Source organism: Falco punctatus (genome assembly GCF_963210335.1).
Source record: "Falco punctatus genome assembly, chromosome: 9".
NCBI classification, from domain to species: Eukaryota; Metazoa; Chordata; class Aves; order Falconiformes; family Falconidae; genus Falco; species Falco punctatus.
Window position 1 is genome coordinate 48,570,539 of NC_137589.1, and position 20,773 is coordinate 48,591,311.

General features: G+C 54.7%; 1 protein-coding gene across 10 annotated transcripts in view; it reads right to left on the reverse strand.

The window, feature by feature from the left end:
* The window catches only part of GRIN1 (glutamate ionotropic receptor NMDA type subunit 1), a 43,859-nt gene that overhangs the window by 9,436 nt on the left and 13,650 nt on the right, over window positions 1-20,773 (reverse strand). For 7 of the 10 annotated variants that reach the window (XM_080401984.1, XM_080401986.1, XM_080401985.1 and 4 more), the window contains exons 3-19: window positions 19,026-19,202; window positions 14,415-14,477; window positions 13,530-13,630; window positions 12,843-12,964; window positions 12,115-12,289; window positions 10,424-10,568; window positions 10,241-10,324; window positions 8,951-9,086; window positions 7,895-8,022; window positions 7,539-7,703; window positions 7,114-7,232; window positions 6,304-6,416; window positions 5,665-5,813; window positions 4,730-4,887; window positions 4,086-4,247; window positions 2,432-2,541; window positions 1,119-1,264 (exon numbers count right to left, since the gene is read on the reverse strand). In XM_080401984.1, coding sequence (XP_080258110.1) covers window positions 1,119-1,264; window positions 2,432-2,541; window positions 4,086-4,247; window positions 4,730-4,887; window positions 5,665-5,813; window positions 6,304-6,416; window positions 7,114-7,232; window positions 7,539-7,703; window positions 7,895-8,022; window positions 8,951-9,086; window positions 10,241-10,324; window positions 10,424-10,568; window positions 12,115-12,289; window positions 12,843-12,964; window positions 13,530-13,630; window positions 14,415-14,477; window positions 19,026-19,202 — 2,253 coding nt within the window. The remainder of the gene's footprint in view (window positions 1-1,118; window positions 1,265-2,431; window positions 2,542-4,085; window positions 4,248-4,729; window positions 4,888-5,664; window positions 5,814-6,303; window positions 6,417-7,113; window positions 7,233-7,538; window positions 7,704-7,894; window positions 8,023-8,950; window positions 9,087-10,240; window positions 10,325-10,423; window positions 10,569-12,114; window positions 12,290-12,842; window positions 12,965-13,529; window positions 13,631-14,414; window positions 14,478-19,025; window positions 19,203-20,773) is intronic. The other 3 variants (XM_080401979.1, XM_080401980.1, XM_080401982.1) reach the window with 1 other exon arrangement.

Below are 20,773 nucleotides of genomic sequence, written 5' to 3' on the forward strand. Positions count from 1 at the left end.
TCGTGCTTCCCCTCACTGCTCTCGAGCAGGTCACCTCCACCCAGGCAGCCCACCCGCGCGCCCCAGCCAGCGCTGCTCCCGCAGGGCCACCGCTCTGGGCTTGTTTTGGGGTCCCCGAGCCTTGTTCTCTCTCTTTCATTCACTGGCTCTGCTGCCAACGGCAGTTGCCTAAAGGTTCTCTTGCTCTCTGAACGCTGGGTTGCTTCCCCAAGGGAAAAAAGCAGCCCGGGCAATTCAAAGAGAGCCTCCATCTGCCCTAAACTGGGATTTGGGGGCACCGTGGGGCTCAACCCCAAAAGCAATGGGATAAGGGAAGTGTGAGGCTGGTGGCCCACGGACGTGCCCACAGCTCAGTGTCACTGCCAGGCACCACTGGCACTCCCAGGCTCCCCGGCCTGGGTGGCACGGAGGTGCTTCAGGGATGGGAGAAGTCGGGGAGAGCCATGGTTCCATGGAGGGGGCCTGGGGCAGCCTCGGCACTGACAGGCACCGGCACTGCTGGCTCCCATGTGGGGAGATGTCCTTGTCTCCAAATGACAAGAGCACGCACCACCTCTTTTTGGAGTTGGTCTTGGGTATGGCAAGGGCTACTTTGCCCCCAGGGAATGGGCAGGGAGTGGTAGGTGATGGAAACCATCCCTGGAGCATTTTTCCACCTGAGCACTGGGCAGGGATGCTCAGTGGCAGCAGATTAACCCTCCCGTCTGCTGGTGAGCGTGGCCGGAGCCACCAGCAGGATAGAGCACCTGCAAAAGCAGCCACACTGCCGCGGTGTGCTCGGCCACAGCAAGACATGGCTCAGGCACACGGTCACCAGCAGAGCAAAGTCCCCATCCCGAGCACCGCTGGGGATGTTTGGTCCAGGTCTCTGCCCTGGCTGGAGCTGTGCACGACACCTCCCGGGAGAGATGGCATCGGCCAAGGGCAGCTCCCAGGGACAAGGCAGGGACCCTACCCTATAGCTTGCTAGGTGCCGAGGAGCACCCAGCTGGGGTTACTTGGGTGCAGGGTGGGGGACAGAGGGCCCCATGCTAATCCACAGCTCTGCATTCACTCATTTGGTGAAGGAATGGAAAACGCACCTGTTGGAGATTTGCTCTAAAAACGGTTTGTCCTACCTGCAGGTTTTTCCTCCACACATTAACGGCCGCAAACGCCAGCTGCATCTGCTTCCTCCGCGCGTCCTTATGCCTTTTGTAAGCTATTTCTATGAATATTAAAAATATCCCGGCAACAATACCTCCAGCCACCAGCATAAACACACCTGAAATAAGCAGGAAAGTTACAGGGGGCAATGGAAATCGCAACATGACACTTCATTTCCTCTGTCTCATGCTCAGCAACAGGAGCATCTGTCAACCCAGGGTCCCCCTGGCCCCCTGCCATCCCCCCACAGTCCTGGAGGGGCTGGGAAGGGGAACGCTGCAGAGCAGGACAGCGTTACAGTTTGGGTACCCGCAGAGATGGGCAGAAAGGTGACGGGGTGCTGGATGACCGTGCAAGCTCCTGTCGGTTGGGCACAGGGCACGGGCTGTGCTGCAGTGATGCTGGGGACAGGCACAGTGCGCTGAGTGCTGCACCCAGCACCAGCGCAGACCCCATCCCCTGGGGCTGTGGGGTCGTTTGGACCAGAAACACAGCTCTGGTGCTCCTGTTTGGCTCATTGGGAAGGGCAGCTGTGCACAGAGCTCTCTGTACTGTCCTGGCCCGCTGCAACTCTCGGAGCTGACATTTTGGGAGTGGTGTCTTGAGTAGACAGAGCAAAGTGCCCCCTCCCTTGGTGCTTGTGCCCTGGGTGGCGGTGCTGGTGAGGACAGGGTCCCGTTGGACACCCCTCGTCCCGCATCACCATGATGCCTGAGTGAAGGACTGGCAGCACCGCATTGCTGCAAGGGGAGAGCCCATCTGGGGGATCTCGCAGTCTTTGCAAAGGGGGACCAAGGAAAAAAACCCTCTGTATTGCTTATCCTCCTCCTGCCACCTGCCCACTGCCCAAGGCCAGCCGGGACACGCTCCTCAGGGCTGGGGAGCTGCCCCTCGCCACCAGCTCCCTCCTGCAGCAGGGTCCTCGCTCGCCTCCGCGGCTGCTCTCGCCTCCCCCGAGGTGCTGCTCCCCTCTCTCTGCCTTGGCGACAGCTCTGATTCCACTGTGACAGCCGCAGTTTGGCCAGAGCAGAGGGAGGGGAGCAATGTTCAAAGCAGGACAGCCCCACCGCTGAGGAAGCCACCCCAGGGAAAGTGGGGGAAGCTTTGCAGAGCTGTTTCGGACAAGGTTAGATTGGAGCCCAACACAGCAGCCTCCCAGCGCTAGGAAAGCACAAACCCAGAAGAAGCAGAGCTTTGGCCCGAGAGGAGAGCCCCGGAGAGGAGAATGTCTTGAGCGAAAGCAGGCTACCCAGCGAAGAGGAAGAAAGAGGTTTGCAGAACAAACCTGCCATATTTTCAAAGGTGAGTGTTGCTGGGGCATTGCTACGGGAATCACACTCCTGATACCTCACCCAAGTCTTGTCCAAATCCTCCATGAAGCCGTTCTCGTGGGACCTGAAAGCACAAGCAGACACAACAGAGTAGTCACTGGGGACCAGCAACAGGCAGCTGGGGCACACGCTTCTGGTGCCTTCATGCCCTCCGTCCTAGGAGCCTGCACGTGCCTGCAGCCTACAAACACACAAACCGACGGTGCGTGTGCGTGCACATTTGTGTGTGCACACCTGGCTGGCTGCGTGTGCGTGCACATGCATGTGCATGCGTGGCTTTTACATAGAGAGTGTGGCCTGTCTGCAGTGGCCGTCTGCACTGCGTGTGTCTGCATGCCACCAGGGCCACTTGGGAGCTCAGGCAATGCAGGACCCCAGTTCTATCTGGTGAACACCAGCACCCTCCAGATCAAAGCAGGGGCAAAACTGCTGCCTGGCAGCTCCCCGCTGTGCGTGGCGAGGGCTGGGACTTCCCAGCAACTTGGTGTCACAGCTTAGAAGGAAACAAACCATGTCCTCGCCTGTTTATGCCCGAACAGCTAGCAAGCATGGAGGTGGGCACAGAGCATGCATTCCCCCCACGGGTCCCGCTTTCCTGGTATATCCCCACTGCCTTCCTAGGCCACCTGTAGCCCTGGGCTTCCCTAGCCTCACCCAGGAGGACACCAAGGACTCTTGCTGCCTCTCCAGACTTCTCATATTGTTGTCCCAAATCCCATCTGTCCCGCTGCCACCCATCCTCATGGTAAGACCACCCCACAGATGGGGTCCCGTGGCTCCCTACATTGCCCTGGGTCCTGCCTGTGTCTTCCACAACCTGCCCACCCTCCCTCTCAGGTTTTTTGTCTCTGCGCCTTAGGCAGGACCCTGATTACTCCTGGCCCTGTCTCTCCATAAAATTAATCTCACATGTCCCCCTCCTTCCACTTGCTTCTTCGCAGCTGCCTGTTGCTCCATCACCACATTCCTCTGTCTGCAGGGAGTGTGGCATTTCTGAACTAATACAAGGAAAGCCCTTTTCATGCATAATATCAGACCGACTTGCAGCGCTGTATGCTGCAGGCTAATGCGTGTATAAAATGTAAAAAAGCCTTAACTGGGCTCAACAGGACTGCCATATCTCTGCCTGACAGGAATAGCCAGAGTTGAAAGAAAAAGCCCTGGGACACCACGCCAGGGCAGCGCAGTGCTGCTGGCCAGGCTGAGCTCGCAGGGAGAAGCGGGGAGATGCCAGCACCTCTGCCTGCTGCTGCAGCCTGTGTCCTGCTCATGGGGACGTGGTGTTGGATGGCCTCAGGGCTGCTCGCTGCCCACTTTGCCTATGCTTCTGTGGCTGAGCACAGCTCCTGCTCCCTGCCCTGCTCTGCTCTGCCCTCCCACCAGCTCTGTGCTGCTTACCCAGCCCTGAGACCAGAGCTGGGGCCCATGGGTGCCCACCCAGGTCACTCAGGCACATCCCCTCCATCAGGAGTGACATGGCAGCCCCCAGACCCCCTGTCCCTGCAGCGGGTTTGAAGGGTTGGGGTGGCAGTGTCTGGCACGAGACTACTTGCGTGCTAACACATGCAGCATTCGGGGCAAGCCCCATGCCAAGAGCTGTGTACGGACTTGAGGATGGCCAGGGAGACGTTCTGCTTCCACGGGCTGTCCTTGCGCATCCCAATCCCGAAGCCGGAGCGGAAGAAAAGCTCCCCCGTCGTCACCAGGTCACACTTCTGGGAGGCTTCAAACTCCAGCACCGCCGAGTCCCAGATGAAGGCATGGAGCTTGCTGGACACCGAGAGAGGACAGACAGGTAAGGCTGGGCACCCCAGCTTGTCTGTAGCCACCGTGGGCACAACAGGGTGCTCCCAGCCCTAATTTAAACACTGAAGAGCATCACCCTTCTCCCAGCAGGGTCTGTGCTGCTGGGAGGCAAAAAGGCTTGGGAAGAGTTTGAAGGAGGAGTACGAAGGGTTTACATGGGATTTGAAGCCACCCAGCCTTGCTCAGAAGCAAGTGCAGAGGAAGCCACGACCAGGGCCAGGGCTCCGACTGTGCCCTTCCCCACACAGACCTCGTGCTCTCCATCCAGAGACCTGGCACACACCAGGACTAGGAAGATCCCACCCACCACCAGCTGGTCAGGTCCTGTCAAACCATGCTTTGACTGCAGCTCCCTCCAGGTTTGCATCAGCCCTGCTTGCTCCACCAAACTGCAGCTCCCTGAAACTCTTCCCAGCATGGCCAGGCAAGGTGCTGGCCCCACTCACTTGTCCCTCACTGCCTGGATGGCTTCGGCAGCGCTCTCGTAGTTGTGTTTCTCCATATGCCGGTACATGGTGCTCAGCTCCACCTGCCGTCGGAAGTAGATGTCCACCGAGCTCTGCTTTACCGTGGCATAGATGAATTTATCCGAGGGGTTGCGCAGCTGAAAGGCAAGGGCAGGGCTCCTATTTCTTCTGTCCCTCAACCAAACTGGATCACCCCAAAGCTGTGTTTCCTAATTTCCCATCTCCTTCAGGGACCTGTTTCCCAGAGAAGACCTCGATCTGAGCACAGCTGAAGATGCCATGGGGCAGTGGATGATCTGAGACCATGCTGGTGGGGCAGGGGATGCTATGGGAAAGGGTCTGTGGCACTGAGGATGCAGGAGGCCTGTGGATGTCCTGGGGCTGGCAGTGCTGTGGGCAGAGGACACAGTAGGGTGTGGGATGCTGTGGGTCAGTGCTGCTGTGGGGTACATTCCTGCATGCCTGGGCTGATAGCTGTGGCTGTGTCCTTGCCAGAGCAGGAAATGAGTTTGAGACATGCTGGTATCTGCTGAGAGTATTGACTGCACCGCAGGGACAATTGCATTAGTTATAACTCATCCATAATGAATCGTTTCCTCGTTGGTTAGTGCAGGCTCTCCAGGAACTGGCAGGCAGTTTGGCTGGGTACGTGCTATTTCTGGACATTTTTTTTCCTGCTGATCCCTCCCTGTGTCTGTCCATTCCCACCCAGCACAGGGGCTCAAACCCACCAGCAACAGCCCCAGGCGAAGCTACCCGGGGCTCAGCTCCCTGGCACAGACCCACAGCCATGCTGAAGCAGGACCCTGGGTACTACGAACCGCATTATATAAGCCAGGAGATACCCGCTGGAGGCATCTGCATCTCTGCCCAGAAGTGGACAGGGAAGGGGAAAGCAAGCAAGGGGTCATTACCCGGGGGTCGTTAATGCCCGTAATTCTCTCCTCAGGCCGGTCTAACACCAGGAAGGCTGCCAGATTGGCAGTGTATGAAGCCACAATGATCATAGCAAAGCCAGCCCACACCATGCCAAGAATACGGGCAGAGAAACTCCGGGGAGCACCTGGAAGGAGACAGGCAAGGTCAGACTGACACAACAAGGGCTTGACTTGGTCACCAGCGCCGTGTCCATCCCACATGAGACCAATGGCAGCTGCAGGTGCGCATCGTCTATCTGCTCTGCTGACAGCTGTGCAAGGACCCCAAACCAAGGAAAACCCAGTTCCTTCCAGGACATGATGTGTCTCACCCTGAGTGGGTGGGTAACCCTGGGCAGGAGAAGCAGCCCAAGAAGGACCCATTTCCCATCACTGATGGCGAGGGGTGGCAGGACGGTCCACACAAGTGCCACAAGTGTGCCAACCCCATGTCACTGAATGCCCTACCAGCCCACTCCAGGGAAAGCTCAGAAGATGAGGTTCCCTCATGGCATCACCCCTGACACAAAGGGAGGCAGTGGGAGAGGACACAGGCTTCTCCTCTGGCCCAGTGTCCCCCCCAGCTCAGGGCTGGGGTTGCAGGGCAGAGCAGTCCCACTGCACACTGTGACGCACCTTCTCCGATGCCGGAGTTCAGTAGGACTCCCCAGGAGAACCACATTGCTGAGGAGAGGGTCAGGGCATCTTCCTCCTCTTCCTCACTATTCACTTTGAACCGGCCAAACGGGCTGGAAAACAAGACGGAGCTCTTCTCATATCTCTTATCTGGGTTCCCAGGGCTCTCCACTGTGCTGTAAGTGTCCTGACACAGACCTGCCTCACTCATCCCTACAGACTGTGCCTGTGCCTCAAACAGCTCTTCACCCCTCATGTCCCACTGCCTTGCATGTCCCCTCTGCTGGTCTGCATCTCTGTCTGGCTCACACTGGTACTGGTCTCATCATGCTTCTCTCCAGGTCAGAAGATCATCTGATTCTGGCCAGCTCAAGCCTTTCCCACTGTAACATGGAGGAGTCACCGCAGATTAACTGCAAAAGCCTCTGGGCACAGGGCTGAGGCAGGGACAGGCTCCCTGCCCTTTAGAGGAGCTGCCTCAGGGCCAAAGAAGGGGACTAACTCAGAGCCCAGGGGCTGACAGTCCCCTTGGTCAGGCATCACCACAGCACACGGTCTGACAGGCGTGTTCCCACATAGCCAAGTGCTGGGTACCCCACATATCCATATCTTTCAGCCTAGCAGCAGCCTGAGAGGCTGTGAACCTCATCGTGGGGCTGGTGGGGCAGAGAAATGGGTTTGGCTCCTGTGAGAGCCTCCTGAAGGGCTGCAGGGCTGTGCCTGAGTAAGACACTGCGGGGACCCAGGGGATGGTTCCCAGGAGCACCTCCCTGTCCCCTCTAGCCCTTGGGTGATCCGAAGTGCACTCACCTGAATCGGTCTAAGAGGTACAACATCACTGCCACCACGTGCACAGACAGCCCCACCAGCAGCCAAAGCGTGCTCTGGAAAGGCTGCATGAACGAGTCCAAGGTGCTGCGGGGGATTTCCTAGCACACAGGAGAGAAGTGAACAGCGCTGACACACATCGCGCCTGCACCTTGCCCACCTGGCTGGACTCACAAAGACCCCTGACCTGCTCTGAGCTCCTCCTGCTCTGCTACACAGGAAGGCTCAGAGTGGCTGAGACAAGCCCCAGCATTAGAACCAGCAGCCTGGAGGCTGGCATCCCACAGCAAAGGCTGGGATTTGCAGCGGCTGCCCTGGGGTGGCCCTGGGCATGGTGCAGGTATGGCACGTCTGCAAGCTAGGGAGCAAGGGGCCTGTTCTACAAAACATCCCATCCCAGCCCATACCTTCTTCACAAGGATGGTGAGGCCCTGGTACTTGAAGGGTTTGGAGAACTCAATGTACTGTGCCCGCTCGTTGTTGATGGTGAGGGGAGCCACAATCATGTCTGCTTGGCCGCTCAGTAGCTCCCCCATCATCCCATTCCACTCCTTCTTGTTGCTGTTGTTAACCTGCCAGAGAGCCAGTGCAGGATCAGCCCACTGCCCCGACACCTGTCCCCCACCAGCCAGGACCCCCCCCCCCCCCCATGTGGCAGGCATCCTGCACTGCCCTCCCATCCCACTCCTGCTCCAGAGAAAGGCCTGTGCGTGTTTCGACATACAATACGGGCAAAGAGATATCACAGGCAGCCCAGACTCACCCGCTCTTGGGTACCAAATTTACCATCAGCCACCAGGTGAACCTCATAGGTGAAGTTCATCACCCCTGCCAGCCGGATGAGCAGGTCGATGCAGAAGCCGTAGCAGCACAGTGCCACGGTTGGGCGGCCTGTGGGCGGGAGAAAATGGGGGGGACAAGTGGAGGCAGCAATTTGCCAGGGACCCCATGCAGGATCCGTGGCTGTCCCCAGCAAGAACAGCTGCCTGCATGGCTCTGGTTTCGTATGAGATGTAATCACATTATTCAGGCATGGCCATCCACTCTGACTGCCCTTTCCCATTGCTCCCACCACCTATGGGTGCTGGCAAGCTGGAGGCAAAGGGGTCTCGATTCATTTTCTGTGTCCCAGTGAGGTGGGCTGAGGGTGCTACTGAGCCCTGCAGGGGATGGAGGCGGCTTGGTGCCTGCAGGCTGTGCTGGAGGGGTGCTAACATGAACCCATCAGTTTGAACACAGTCCAGGACACAACGCGGGGCTGGGGTGTGTGTGTGTAAATGTGCACAGGAAAGCATGATGGACCAAGGGGATGCACTTCAGGAGGATTTGGGCAAGCCTGGCATTGCTAAGCAGCTCGTACTCCCCACCGCGTGCTCACTCCTACTCCTGAAACAGGCTTAACAAAATGGTTTGAAACTGGTGTTGTTAGTACCAGTACAGCAGGTGCTAATGTGCCTTGAGGATCTCGCTTCTGCTTGAGATCAAGGATAAGAGAATTGGAGCACGTCAGGAGACAGAAACATGGGATGCAATCCCCCATAACAGCCCATCTGGAGCCCACCCAGAAGAGAAACAGTGGGAAAGTGATTTGTTGGGGTCGAAACCCTGAATCCCAGTGCCTAGTTACTGCACAGCACTACTGTGGGGCTGAGCTGACAGAGGGCAGTTGGGGGCTAAGTATGCTGTCACCTTTCTGGTCCTCATCCTTTGGGCCTCCTGAATGATGAGCAACCTCCCTGGGGACCCCTTCTGGGGACAGGAGTCCTCATCAGCTGGGAGGGCTGGGGGAGCTGCTGCGCTCACCACCAGACTGAGTTACCTGGGATGGTCTCGTTGGGTCCGGTGCAAAAGACCTTTTTCACAGGATCTCCATTGATGGTGAATTCCTCCCTGCACGTCCCATCTGCTTGCGTGGGCTTCACATACACAAAGGGCTCTTGATGGATTGTCACGATCTGCAAGGTGAAGCACAAACACCCTCTTGCTGGTTCCCCTCCAGAGTTATGCTCCCCTGGGTGGTGAGCTGGGCTGCCCTCTCCATGTAAGCATGGCCAAAACACCATGGTGCCCTCCTCCGCTGCCATCTCAGCACGTGAGACTGCTCAGCCCAGCAGCGGGACCTGGCTGTGGCATGGGGAACATTTGCTTTTCCTGCACCTAAGATGACGAATAGCCATATTGGCATCCTCCTTTGTGTGGCACTCACCTCAGCCTCAAAGCCTGTCACACCCCTCTCTCCCTAACAGGAGGCTGATGACAGCACGCAGCCAGGATTAGTGCCCTGAATAGAGCTCTAAATGCTGTCACGCCGCCCCAAGCTAATGCAGATATTTCAGTCCTGCCCTGGACCTTTTCATTAAAGCAGCATCCCAACACATCTGCACCACCTCTGCAGGAATAAGGGCTCACTGCCAGTGGGAATGTCTGATTTTCCTTGCCTGGACACTAGGACAAATGAACGGCCACACTGGTAAGACTAGCCTGCCCAGGATCCAGTCACTAAAGTGGCTGCTGGGCTACACTTAAGGGAAGAGCATGAGAAGCAAAGCAAGAGTGGAGAGACCTTCTCCCAGTGTCACGTCCAGCTTCTGGCCATCAGCTCTTCAGAGAGCTCCTCAGCCCAACACTGCAACCACCCGCCCACCTCCACTAACTTGTTCCATCTCCTTTTGAACCTGTTTCCTCCTGGCCTCTGCACTGTCTAGTAGCAGTAGGCTCCAGAACTGAACTATGCCTTGGCCAAAGGAGCCCATCCCCGTGTGTCCTGCAAACCCATGCCAGGTGCCGAGAAATGGTGAACGCCTTATACCTCCATCCCTCCCTTCTGTCCTCTTATACCCCCTTTCCAGCTGCCTCTCTCCAAACCAAAGGATGCCTGCCAGCCTATCTAGTTTGTCTCCAGCTGGAAGCTGTGCTGTAGCTCTGAACACCCTCCGGTACCTTCTCTAAGTCGTTTTGTTACATCCTCTCGAGCTGCCAGGTGCCCTGGGTTTGCAGATGCTGCTGACAGCTGCAGAGGCAGCAGTGGAAGTGGGAGGCAGATAAAGTCAGAGCCCTGCACGCAGAGAGCTGAGGAGACCCACCACTCCCTAACGCCGTTTGCTGTTACCTTCAGCTTGGTTGACATCTGATAACCTTGAGGTTTCTCAGTTTCTCCCCCTGGCCAGATAATCTTCCGGTCATTGGTCAAGACCTGTGATCAGTCCAAGAGGAAGGAGATAGACATGAAGCCACAGACAGACACCCCAGCGTACCCACCCCTCCTACCCAACCTGTCCAGGCCTGTACATACGTGGCTGCCGTTGTAAATCCCAACTTGGACCAGTTTCCGATTCTGCAGGTTCATGATGCTGTAGTTGGCAAACTTCCTGTCCCCATCCTCATTGAACTCCACCCGTCCCGTGACACCCTCTGAGTACTTGGAGGACATCAACACCCTACCAAGAGAAACACAGCAGGGCCAACCTAGAAAACCTGCTGTGGCTATTGGGACATCTAAGAAGGCATCAGAAAGGCAAATGCTTTCTCTCAGTTGCCTGCCATATGCTCGCTACCCTATAGATACACAGACAAGGCTACCTATGGTCTGTTCATAGACCTGTGGTCATCCCCTCCTGGTGGACGGAGTCAGTTTCCCAAATGTTGCACTCCCATATCTTGTCATTGTCCCTTGTTTTCCACCAGATCAGTCCCATTACCTTAAGGAATGGTCTATCCCACAGCACCCAAGGACACCTTCCTCTGGGGGTCCCTTGGGAGCTGCGTCCATGCCACTGTTCCTGGTGCTTCTGTCTGCCCATAACAGCCTGGGTAGTGCCCCAGGCACACACATACACCACCAAAGGGAAAACCAGCCCCCAAACCCTGGAAAGATGATAGTGAAGACACGGAAGAATTGCCTGAGCCATTTGCAGAGCACCATAGAGAACAACTTTAAATAGCTCATGCCAAAGGTTGAGTTGCTGCAGAAATTTTTCTAAAATAATCTTCAGGCTTTGCAGGTCTCATGCTCGACAGAACTCATATCTGCAGAAGGGGCATCCCACAGACACCACGACCACGTCTGCAGAGAGCAACCCCTGGCACAAGATCCCGCTGCCAAAAGCAACCCCCTGGTGCAGGTGGCACACTGCAGAGAGCAGCCCTCCCACACAGGGACCCCAAGGGAATTGCTGCTTTACCAAGGTCCAGCCTGCAGAACAGGTCCTTGGGGCTCCAACATCTGCAGTGATGTAGCCCAAAACCCCACACAGCACCAAGACTGGCTTCTGGGAAGCACATGCAGCATCTGCTGATGTCACTGCCCGCAGCAGCAAGGTCCAACACGTGCATGCTCTGACCTGCTGAGACCCCGCCACCCAAAACCACAGCACCAGTCTTTGCCACAGCAGAGAGAAGCCTGCCCATGCATCGAGATGTCCTGCCCTCAAGTCCTGCTTGCAGCACACGGACCCATGCCACAGCCCTGAAATGTTCAGCAAGAAATGTGTCCGCAGCACTGAGCTCCAGTTTGACAGAAATCCCCTTCACCCTGGATGTGGCAGAAACCCCCCCCTTTCTTCCCTCTTCCACCCACAGAATTAAGATCCAGACCAGAGGAGATCATGGCTCCCAGGTCTCTTCTTCCTAGAGTTGTTCCCTGCTCACACTGATCCCAGCTGCCCAAGCACTGTGCAGAACATGGGTTGGCATGAACCGAACCGGTGGCAGGCACCAGGATGATGCCTAAGCAGACAGGACAAACTGGGGTCAGTGCCTGAGACCACGTCCCAGCTAGCGTTCTAGGAGAGATGTAGCCCTCACATCTGAATCATGCAGGAGAGTCCAAGCAGTCCTGTGCCACATGCCCCAAAGCTTTAATGACAGATACTCTGAACAAAGCTACTGTGTTGCCCTCCTGCACCTTTTCCATGTGCTCCCACCTTTTCCAGCTCTCCCCTAGCAGGTCCTCTGCTCCCTCCAGAAGGACCCTTTCCCAAATACCTCTTGAAAAGAGGTCCTGTCTTCCAGATGTTGGTGTTGCCCACGCAACCTCGTGGCGGGTCTGTGATATTCTCCTTCTCAAACAAGTCATGCACGGCCTGGGCCACCACCGCGACAGCATCACTGATGTGGGCTGACTCGTTCTTCCCGTTGATGAGCTGCAGACCGATCACTCCTGCCACAGGTAGAGGGGAGAAGGCAGGTCAGCACCCCCAGGCACACCGGCTGCTCCAGTGTCACTGCCATGCACAGGGCTTGGGGACCAGCAAGCACAAGGTTATGTGCCGAGGACATCGTGGATGCGGCTGGGGACTTGCCTGAGCTTCAGGCAGGAGCAGGCAGGGGAAGTGGCTGCAGCAGCACTGGGCTGGCACTGTCCTGCCTGCTGAAGTGGGACTGGGACAGCTACACAGACCGCTGACAGCCTGTGCTCCATCCCCACTGCATCGCTCAAGCCTTTCCCCGAGGTGATGATCAGCTCGCAAAGCCCCGTGAGCTGGATTTGGGGCATGACAGGGTGGCCAAGGCTGCCAGAGTGCTGTCTCCCCGTGCAGGCAAAGGGAGCGGAGAGCAATGTGTGGGACCCTCCACTTGCTTGGGACCACCATGGCATTGCGTTCCCCCAGCCCAAGGGGTCCCCGGGAGGGCAGGTGCCAGTCGTCCCAGCTCCGAGCAGGCTCCTCCAAGCCTGGCTGACAGCAGGACAGGCACCTCCGGCGGGTGCCTACCATCAGGGGCGTAACGCAGGGCATTGCCCGATATCTCCCGTTCCCCCACCAGCCACACGTAGCCGGAGCCTGTCATATTGAGCATGGCTGCTGATCTGTACACCGTGGCCGCATCATCCTCACTGCAACGAGAAGAAGGGAACGGCAATGTGGCTCCAGGTGCCGGATGGCCCCTTTTCTCCTGTATCGGATCCCAAGGGGGTGGCAGCACCAGGGAAAACATCCCCAGGCAGCCCTCCTCTGGTAACTGGTTCTCCTGGGCAATGACTAATTCCTTGCAAAGGGAACCTTTCCCTCGGCTTCATCTAATCCCACAGCACCCAGCACTGCTGAGCATCTGCAAATCCAGCCCATTCCTTATGGCTCACTGTCTATAGGCATGGGGACAATAAGACTCCCTTCCTTCACAGGTGGATCAGGACACATCATCAGTAACTATTGCTGCTTTTGCGGCTGCTAACACTTGGCAAGGCAGCCAGAGGTCTAAACCATAATTGCAAGGTCCCTGGCCAGCAGCGTGCACAGCACAGCATCCACGCCCTGCCTGGGACATGGGGCTCTCAGTGGCTTTTCTCTCACGCTCCTGGAAAGGACAAGAAGCCCCAAATCTGCACTGACTCCAGCGCTGGGCAAAGGGGAGACTGAGGAAATCAGAGCAGGGAGGGGGAAGGGACAGCTCTGCCTTACCTGGCCGAAAGGATGATGACACGAGCCTCCAGCTCCTTAGCCTCCAGCAGCAGTGACGTCACGTTTTTGGTTCCAGGATCAAACTGAAGCACTTTCTCAGCCTGTGGTTAGTGTGAGCAAAGCTGGTTAGTGGGGGAGCCCCAGGACTGCTTGTGAGAGCCATGCTATCTAGAAAAGGGTCAAGAGAATTCATTAAACTGCACAAAAGTCAGCTAAATAAGATGGGTTATAGCTATTTTTTTCTTTTTTCTTTTCTTTTCTTTCTTTTCTTTCTTTCCTTCCTTCCTTTCTCTCTTAAGATTTTGGCTTTTTGTTTTTTTCTTTCTTTTTTTAATATTTTTTTTATTTTTTTTTGCACTGTGCATGCAAACTGAAGTCAATCAAGACCCAAAAAGAGGCGTGCATTGTACAGGAAAGAGAAAAAGGCTTTGAAATGCAATTGAAAACTCAAACGAGTGTTGTTTTTCAAAAACATGGGAAATGAAAAAAACATATTGCACAGGGTTAACCTTTGGGAGCAGAAGTGAACAACTTACACCAAGGAACCGTTTCCTTTGGGGAGGAAAGGGGGTTGGTTCAACTTTTCAAAAAAAAAAAACTTGCAAGTTAATTACTGGTTCACATGCATGTTTCAAAAAGAAATCCTTCCAGGGTCAGCTGGCTAGGTTTCCATTCTCAAGTCCAAACCAAACTATCTCAACATAAAAACGTGCTACCAAGAAACATAGTCATGGATCTTTTTTTTTTTTTCTTTCTTTTCTTTTCTTTTTTTCTCTTTCTCTTTTTTTTTTTCTTTTTTTTTTTTTTTTATTTTTCTGGTGGCTGTGGCTATTTTTCATTTGCTAGTTAGGTTGGTGGGCGGCGTGCATTTCCATGCATATATACCTTGGGTCCTCGCTTGTTGTCATAGGAAAGTTGGTCGAGGTTTTCATAGTTCCTTTTTTTACTCTGATGAATAATGTGCACAGAGAAAATATGTAGACACAGAAGAATATTATAAACAGTTGAAAATGACGTGTAGTAAAGCAATCCAACATCCACCTCCTCCTCCACTGTTTGCTAAAGGGTCTCTATAACGCTGGAGCTCGCAAAAACCACTATCAGGAGAGAGTGCCTCAGCTCTCACGGGAGCGTCACGGTGCAAAGCCGTACCGGTTAGAGCAAGCCTGAGTGTCACAGCTGGTGCGATGCAGTTGCATTTCCCTTGCGGGACTGGGGAATTCTTCAGCAAGAAATTTTTATCTTAAACTCAGAAACAATCTACGCATCTCTAAGGGCCTAAGTGGTGGGATTTCCATGGAATTACTGTGGAAGTAAAGGACAAAATGTTGTGTACGGAAAGTGCTGGACAAACACAAACTGTTACAGTTAAGAGTGTTAGCATTACTACTGTCACTATTATCATTACAATCCTGTCCACCCTAAGAGAGTTCACAGCAGGTAAGATGTCTCAGCTGAACTTCTCACCTCCTGCAAGGAGGGAGCAGCTTTTTGGAGCTCTGTTGCTGTCCAAAAGAGAAAGAAAAAGCTCTCTACATCTTGTGTTGGCTCAAAGCGTGGCAATATGAAGCAATGGTGATCATGGGATGGCATTGCAGCTTTTACCTGGTGCTTGGGGAGGGCCGAGGGCACCTCGTGGCTCTGCAGCACACAAGTGGCCCTGGGAGGCGCATCTCCTGGAGACCACAAAGCCCAGAACCTGGCCCTGCACGTGGCTAGGGGGGGTCACTGCTTGGTGGTCTCCATGCTGCTGACTGGAGTATCACACCTGGACTAGGGGCAGGTGGCTGAGTGTGCACTGACCCTGCAGTAATGGAGCGGAGCAGAGAGCCTGCTCCTCCCCTTGTCTCCTGCCTGAGACACTTCTGCTGCTTGGCCCCAAAGGAGCCAGGGGCAAGAAACCTACTTCTAGATAGGTTTCCTCTCCTCCAGGCAGTGTGCTGAGGGTCAACAGTCCCTGTTCTCAGGAGCCTTGACCCTGCAGCAGTGTGCACAGAACCCTGCGGATCTTCCTGGGAGCAGCCTTTGTGGCCACGCCAATAACATCAACCTGATAGCATCTGCAGGATAGTGCTCGGCAAGTTTTGGTGGGACATAGTCTGACCTCTTCTTCTTGGCCCTGTCCCACCCCAGCTGGGCATCCCTGATCAGTGTGTATGGGGTTTGGGACACAGCTCTATTCCGATCTCCATTTTGCAGCATCTTATGGCAATGGCAACCGATCCCTGCCAGGAACCCGAGCCTTTGCATCCCAGTAATGCAAGGGTTCATGCTTCCGGGTTGTTCCTGAGGCAGCCAATTTTTATCTCTGCATCTTGCTTTCCGAACTAAATAGCTTGCCTCTTCCTGAGCACTCAGACCAGTTTTTGGCAGGAAGTTTTGCCAGATCTCCTTTCCGTGCAGCTGTATGATCTTTTCTTTCCTCTCCTTGGACACAGCCTGACAGGTTTTTTATTGCTCAGAGAAGTTGGGTCCTTGCAAGGAAAAGTACCTGAGGAGGCAAAAATCTGCTTGGAGTCCAGGTCTGCCTTCACTTCTGATGACGTTCACAGCGAGGATTTCTGCAAAGGCTTCTCAGAGTCTGCTCAGATTGCAGTGAGACCAGGAGTAACGATTGCTTCCAAGGAGAGCAGAGCTGCAGCAGAACAGCATGAATATCCTCCAGCGATGAAGTATTGGCCACTCTTCCTCAGGCACCATCAATTTAGCCAGGAACTTGGTCATCTGTCTTGCAGCCTCCAGCCACAAATCACCTTGCGTGCGTGGGATGTGCTGGCACCTCGACCCAAGCTGGTCAGTAAAGTGAAGCAGAGTCTTGGGTGCAGCAAAGCTGGACCTGGCAGCACCTGATCTCCTCTGCCTCTCCCTGTCACTGTCCCTATTGCCAGAACCAGACCAGTGATGCCTCCTCTCTTTCCCATTTTTCCGTGTGGTCGTGCAGTCCTTCCCTGCTCCTCAGCCTGTTTTTCACAGAAGGACCCACAAATTCAAAATTCACTTTCCACCATGTTCTCCAGCATTCACTCCAAAAATTACCAGCTTCATGAACAGCACTGTCCCAGAGAGAGGGAGCCAGCACACCAGGGACCTGTCACCTCTGATTTGGACAAACTCTCAGAGCCTGGCACTCCTTCCCCAGCAGCATTGGTGCACTGCTGGCCTGCCCGGATGAATGAGCAGAATTGTACTGGGATGGAGCAGTAGCTCCAGGCTGAGAGTTACTGCAGACAAACCTAAGACAAGGCTAGCACAAGGGGTGCACCAGGGCTGGCCAGCCTCTCCCGAGTGCTGGGCTCCCAATGCCTGCTTGAAGTGCAAATCCATCCAATGGTGCCTGAGTGACACCCGGGGCTGACACAGACTCCAGGGGACACATTGTGCTCAGATCCAAAAGCTCAGGTAGGCAGGTGAGCCTCTGACTCACAGCAGATCCCCCAGGTCCTCAGGGGCTGTGATCCAAGCTTTGAAGAGGCTGAGAACAGGTCTCCTGCCTGCTCCCTCCCCAGGTCCCAGGCTGCCCTTCAGGAGGCTAAGGAGGGGTCCAGGGTACCACTTCATGGCATGAAGAGTCAGCACACCAGTGATTAGAAGAGCAGTTAGACAGCAGAAGAGATTGAGGAAGACAAGAAAGCCCCAGCGGGAATATCTGCTACCTTCAAGACCGGTCAGACCAGTTAGTTTGACCAAAGCAAGCTCCTCAAAGGAAAAAGAAACAAGACGCAGTGGCACACCCAAAGGGAGGACAAGGTGACCTACCACCACAGAGTGCCCAGGCTGGAGGACGGCCAGGGCATTTGCAGTAGCCCAGTGGCTGCTAGGAGACACCAAGACATGTTGTAGATGCAGTGCAAATGTGGGGCAGGTCTGAGGACAGGCCCTCCCTCCCCCATCTTTCAAGCCCCAGATCTCAAAGGCTTCCCTGTAGGATGGGCAGGCTGAAGAAGAAATAGACGCTGTGCCTGGGAGCATTGTGTGGAACAAGCAAGGAGTGGCATGAGAGGGAGCAGCAAAACGGGATGCACGAGTGCTGCAGGAAAACAGAAAGTGGAAATCAAAAGGTGCAAGGAAAGGGTTGACAGACCAACAGTGGGAACAACCTGTCCACAATTTCCCTGGGTGAGGGACCCTGCACTGGGAAGAGCCTCTGGAGAGAAATACTGGCCCGCTGTCACCCAGCGGGAAGCTGCCTTTGGAGGCAGGAGGATCCCACCATGGTTGGTGGCACACCAGTGTCTCACGATGGCCTAGGATGCAGCAAGGATGAAACTTCTCAGAAACCACCGCCAAACCCAAGCCTGTTGGTCAGTGTGCCAGCCCGCAGCCCTGCACCAGTCGTTCCTCCAGTGACTTGACAAGAGGTGATGATGAGCAGTGGCAGTCTGCACCCTCTGGTCTCTCAGCTCAGCCACCAGCTCCAAGCACAAGAAGTGTCTACGGCCACATCTCCTCAACAGCGGGTGCCCAGTGTCCAGCACCTGCTGGAGGGGCTGGAGAAGAGCAGGTTGTGGTTCCTGCCTGTCATCCAGGAGGGAACAGCCAGGAATGGGTGCCTGCCCTGACATTGCTGGAGACTTGGAGATGGGCTCAGACTCTGCCCATCCAAAGGGGACCTCACCCTGCCCCGAAGAGGACATGCTAGGACTTCACCCCACAGGGCAGGCGGTGATTCCTCGCCTTCCAGACAGGCACCTGCCTTTGAAGCACTGCAGCCGAATGGCTCCCTGCGTTCTCCTTCCCTGCTTGTCTTCAACACTTGCTCAGTCCTTTTAGCCAACATCAGCAGATCTGTGGTAGTCCTCCTGAATTTCTAGCAGGCTTGGGGACCTCCCCTGCTTCCCTCCCGGCTCCCCTGCATGGCCCTGAGTGCAGGTGCAGTGCACCTCCTCGATAAAGCTGCTCCCGCCAGCCACAGCTGCCCTCTTGTAACAGCATGGGGTGTCAGGAAAGCAGCGTTTGGCGTGTGCTTCAATGGAGATGGGAACGGGGCGCCAGCCTGCAGCCGCAGAGCCGGCAGCTTTATAGAGAGGGTGCATTATACCTCCGCGCACCAACGCGCCGGCTGCCCTTGCCCCCTCCTAAGCCGCTAAGCTCTGGTTAGCCAATTCAGAAGCTGCTTTTCAGGGTTGGTTTGGCACTGCCTGGCCCCTGGGTGGCTGTAATGGGGCAGGTGCTTCCCTAAGCTGAGCGACTGGTCCTCTCCTTAGGTGGGAATCTTGGGCGAGGCATTTGCAGAGCTCCAGGTTATCCTTCCCTTCATTTTGTAGTCGATTTACATGTAGGAGATTTTGACCATGGCAAAGCAAGTGAAATGAATAAAGTACAAAGTTCTGTCAGGTACTAGTCAGACACTGTTGATGCTTTAAGCATGTTAGCCATGTTACAATGGAAAGAAAAGGTGTTTTACATACAGAAATCTACATACATACAACAGCCCGAGACTTCTAGTTTTGTTGTTGTTGCTTAAACAAAGCTACAAGACAATGTTCAGGAACTGACCTTGGACTCTCTCTCCTCCAAAAGGGTCTCCAGCTTCTTTTGTGCAGCACGACCTTCATGGTCGTCGCTGACTATCAGAATGACGTGATTCCAGTTGAAGACTCTCATCATCTCAAACCAGACGTTGGCCTGGTGAGAGTATGGTGGGACCGTGCGCAAAAAGGACAGGTGGATGCTCTGCAAGGAAGAACAAGAGCTCAACATAGACTGGTTGGGTTGTCAGCCAGGGTGCGTCTCGGGGACCGGGCAGGTTTGCAGGGACAGGGCTGGGATCACGAGGCCAGAGAGGCAGAGCAGCAATTTTTGGTAGACCTCTGGGTTACATGCCTTGAGATAGCCTCTGGGACCTGCACTCCTTTCTTCTGGCTGAGAAAGCAAAGCCTGGCTATGATTTTGTACCTCTCTTTGGTTAACCCAGCACATGGCAAAGAGGAATTTTTGCTTTGCGGTCTGTAAATGTACGGTGGAGAAAAGCCTATCTAGCAAGGAACTGTCACCAACGTTCAGTGCAAATATAGCCTTTCCTCTTGACCTTTTGAAAATATTACTGAGCAATGAACATGAAGGGAAAAAAAAAACCCCTTCGGAGAGTGACAAGGAGCAGATGCAGGGACATGTGGGTATATATTAGTTATTTGCCATGAGAGAAGTTCAGAAAAGCAGTTTTATAATATGCTGTTTGGCTGTTTCTAGGTCAGCCTGTTCTGCAGCAGCACACAGGAGGAGGCAGCTCTGGACTCATGCCCCAGCTAACCTATCTGATTTGGTTGAAGACGTCATTATGGTTGGATGATTGAGCAACAGCAATTCCAGCCTAATTAGGTACAGCACTCTTTGGGGAGCAATTGGACCAAAAGCTGCAGCTGACAGAGGGGTTTCAAAAAACGCAGCTTTTCCAAAAGGCCCTAGAGTCAAATATTAGAAAATGAAAGGGCTTATGCTCAGCATGGATGCTACTTGATAAACCAGCTACATGTTGGAGGGAGGCAGAACTATGAACAGGAGAGGACAAAGAGGAAAACACTATGATATTTCTTTTTTTTTAAGGCTGAGAGGGTCCTCTGGACCAAACAGGGCTTATCCAGACCTGCTCATCCAGACAGCAGACCCAGCACACGTCAGGAATGTCCTGAATGGGCCAAAGTAAATCACACTGCAAGGGAAAAGGTGTCATGTCCGCCACGGACCTGCACAGGAAGAACAGACAGACCAGATAATGCCTTTTCCTCACACTCAACACAGTGATAAAGCCAAACTGACCCATGCAACATAGAGAAAATAGCACAAAAGCCCTGTCGCGGTCAGGTCTCTCTGCACTGGGACAGCAGGTCCATTCTGCTGCCCTGGCTCAAAATACAGAAATGATGGAGGCAGCAGCAAAAATACCAAAGCGCTGGAAACATTTCCTAAACGCTGAATAGACTGAGAAGTGTGGATGTTTAATTGAAGGAGGAAATGAACCGGGGGGGGGGGGGGGGCTGTAACAAGCATCTCAGAGCTGCAGTTTTGTATGGCTGATACACACATTCCCAATTACGTGAAGAGCAGGAGAAATGCAGCTTACCCCACAAGCCCAGCACTAATCTATGGGATTGGAAAGAAGCCCTATAGGGACAAGCAACTATGGTCTCCGCACCAACACAGTGCTCAAGCTCCCTTGGGAGTCAGCAGAGATGCCCAAGCATTTCCAGCTCCAGCTCCACAGCTCAGGGCAGGGGCACACAGGACAGATCAGAGCATCTGTGATT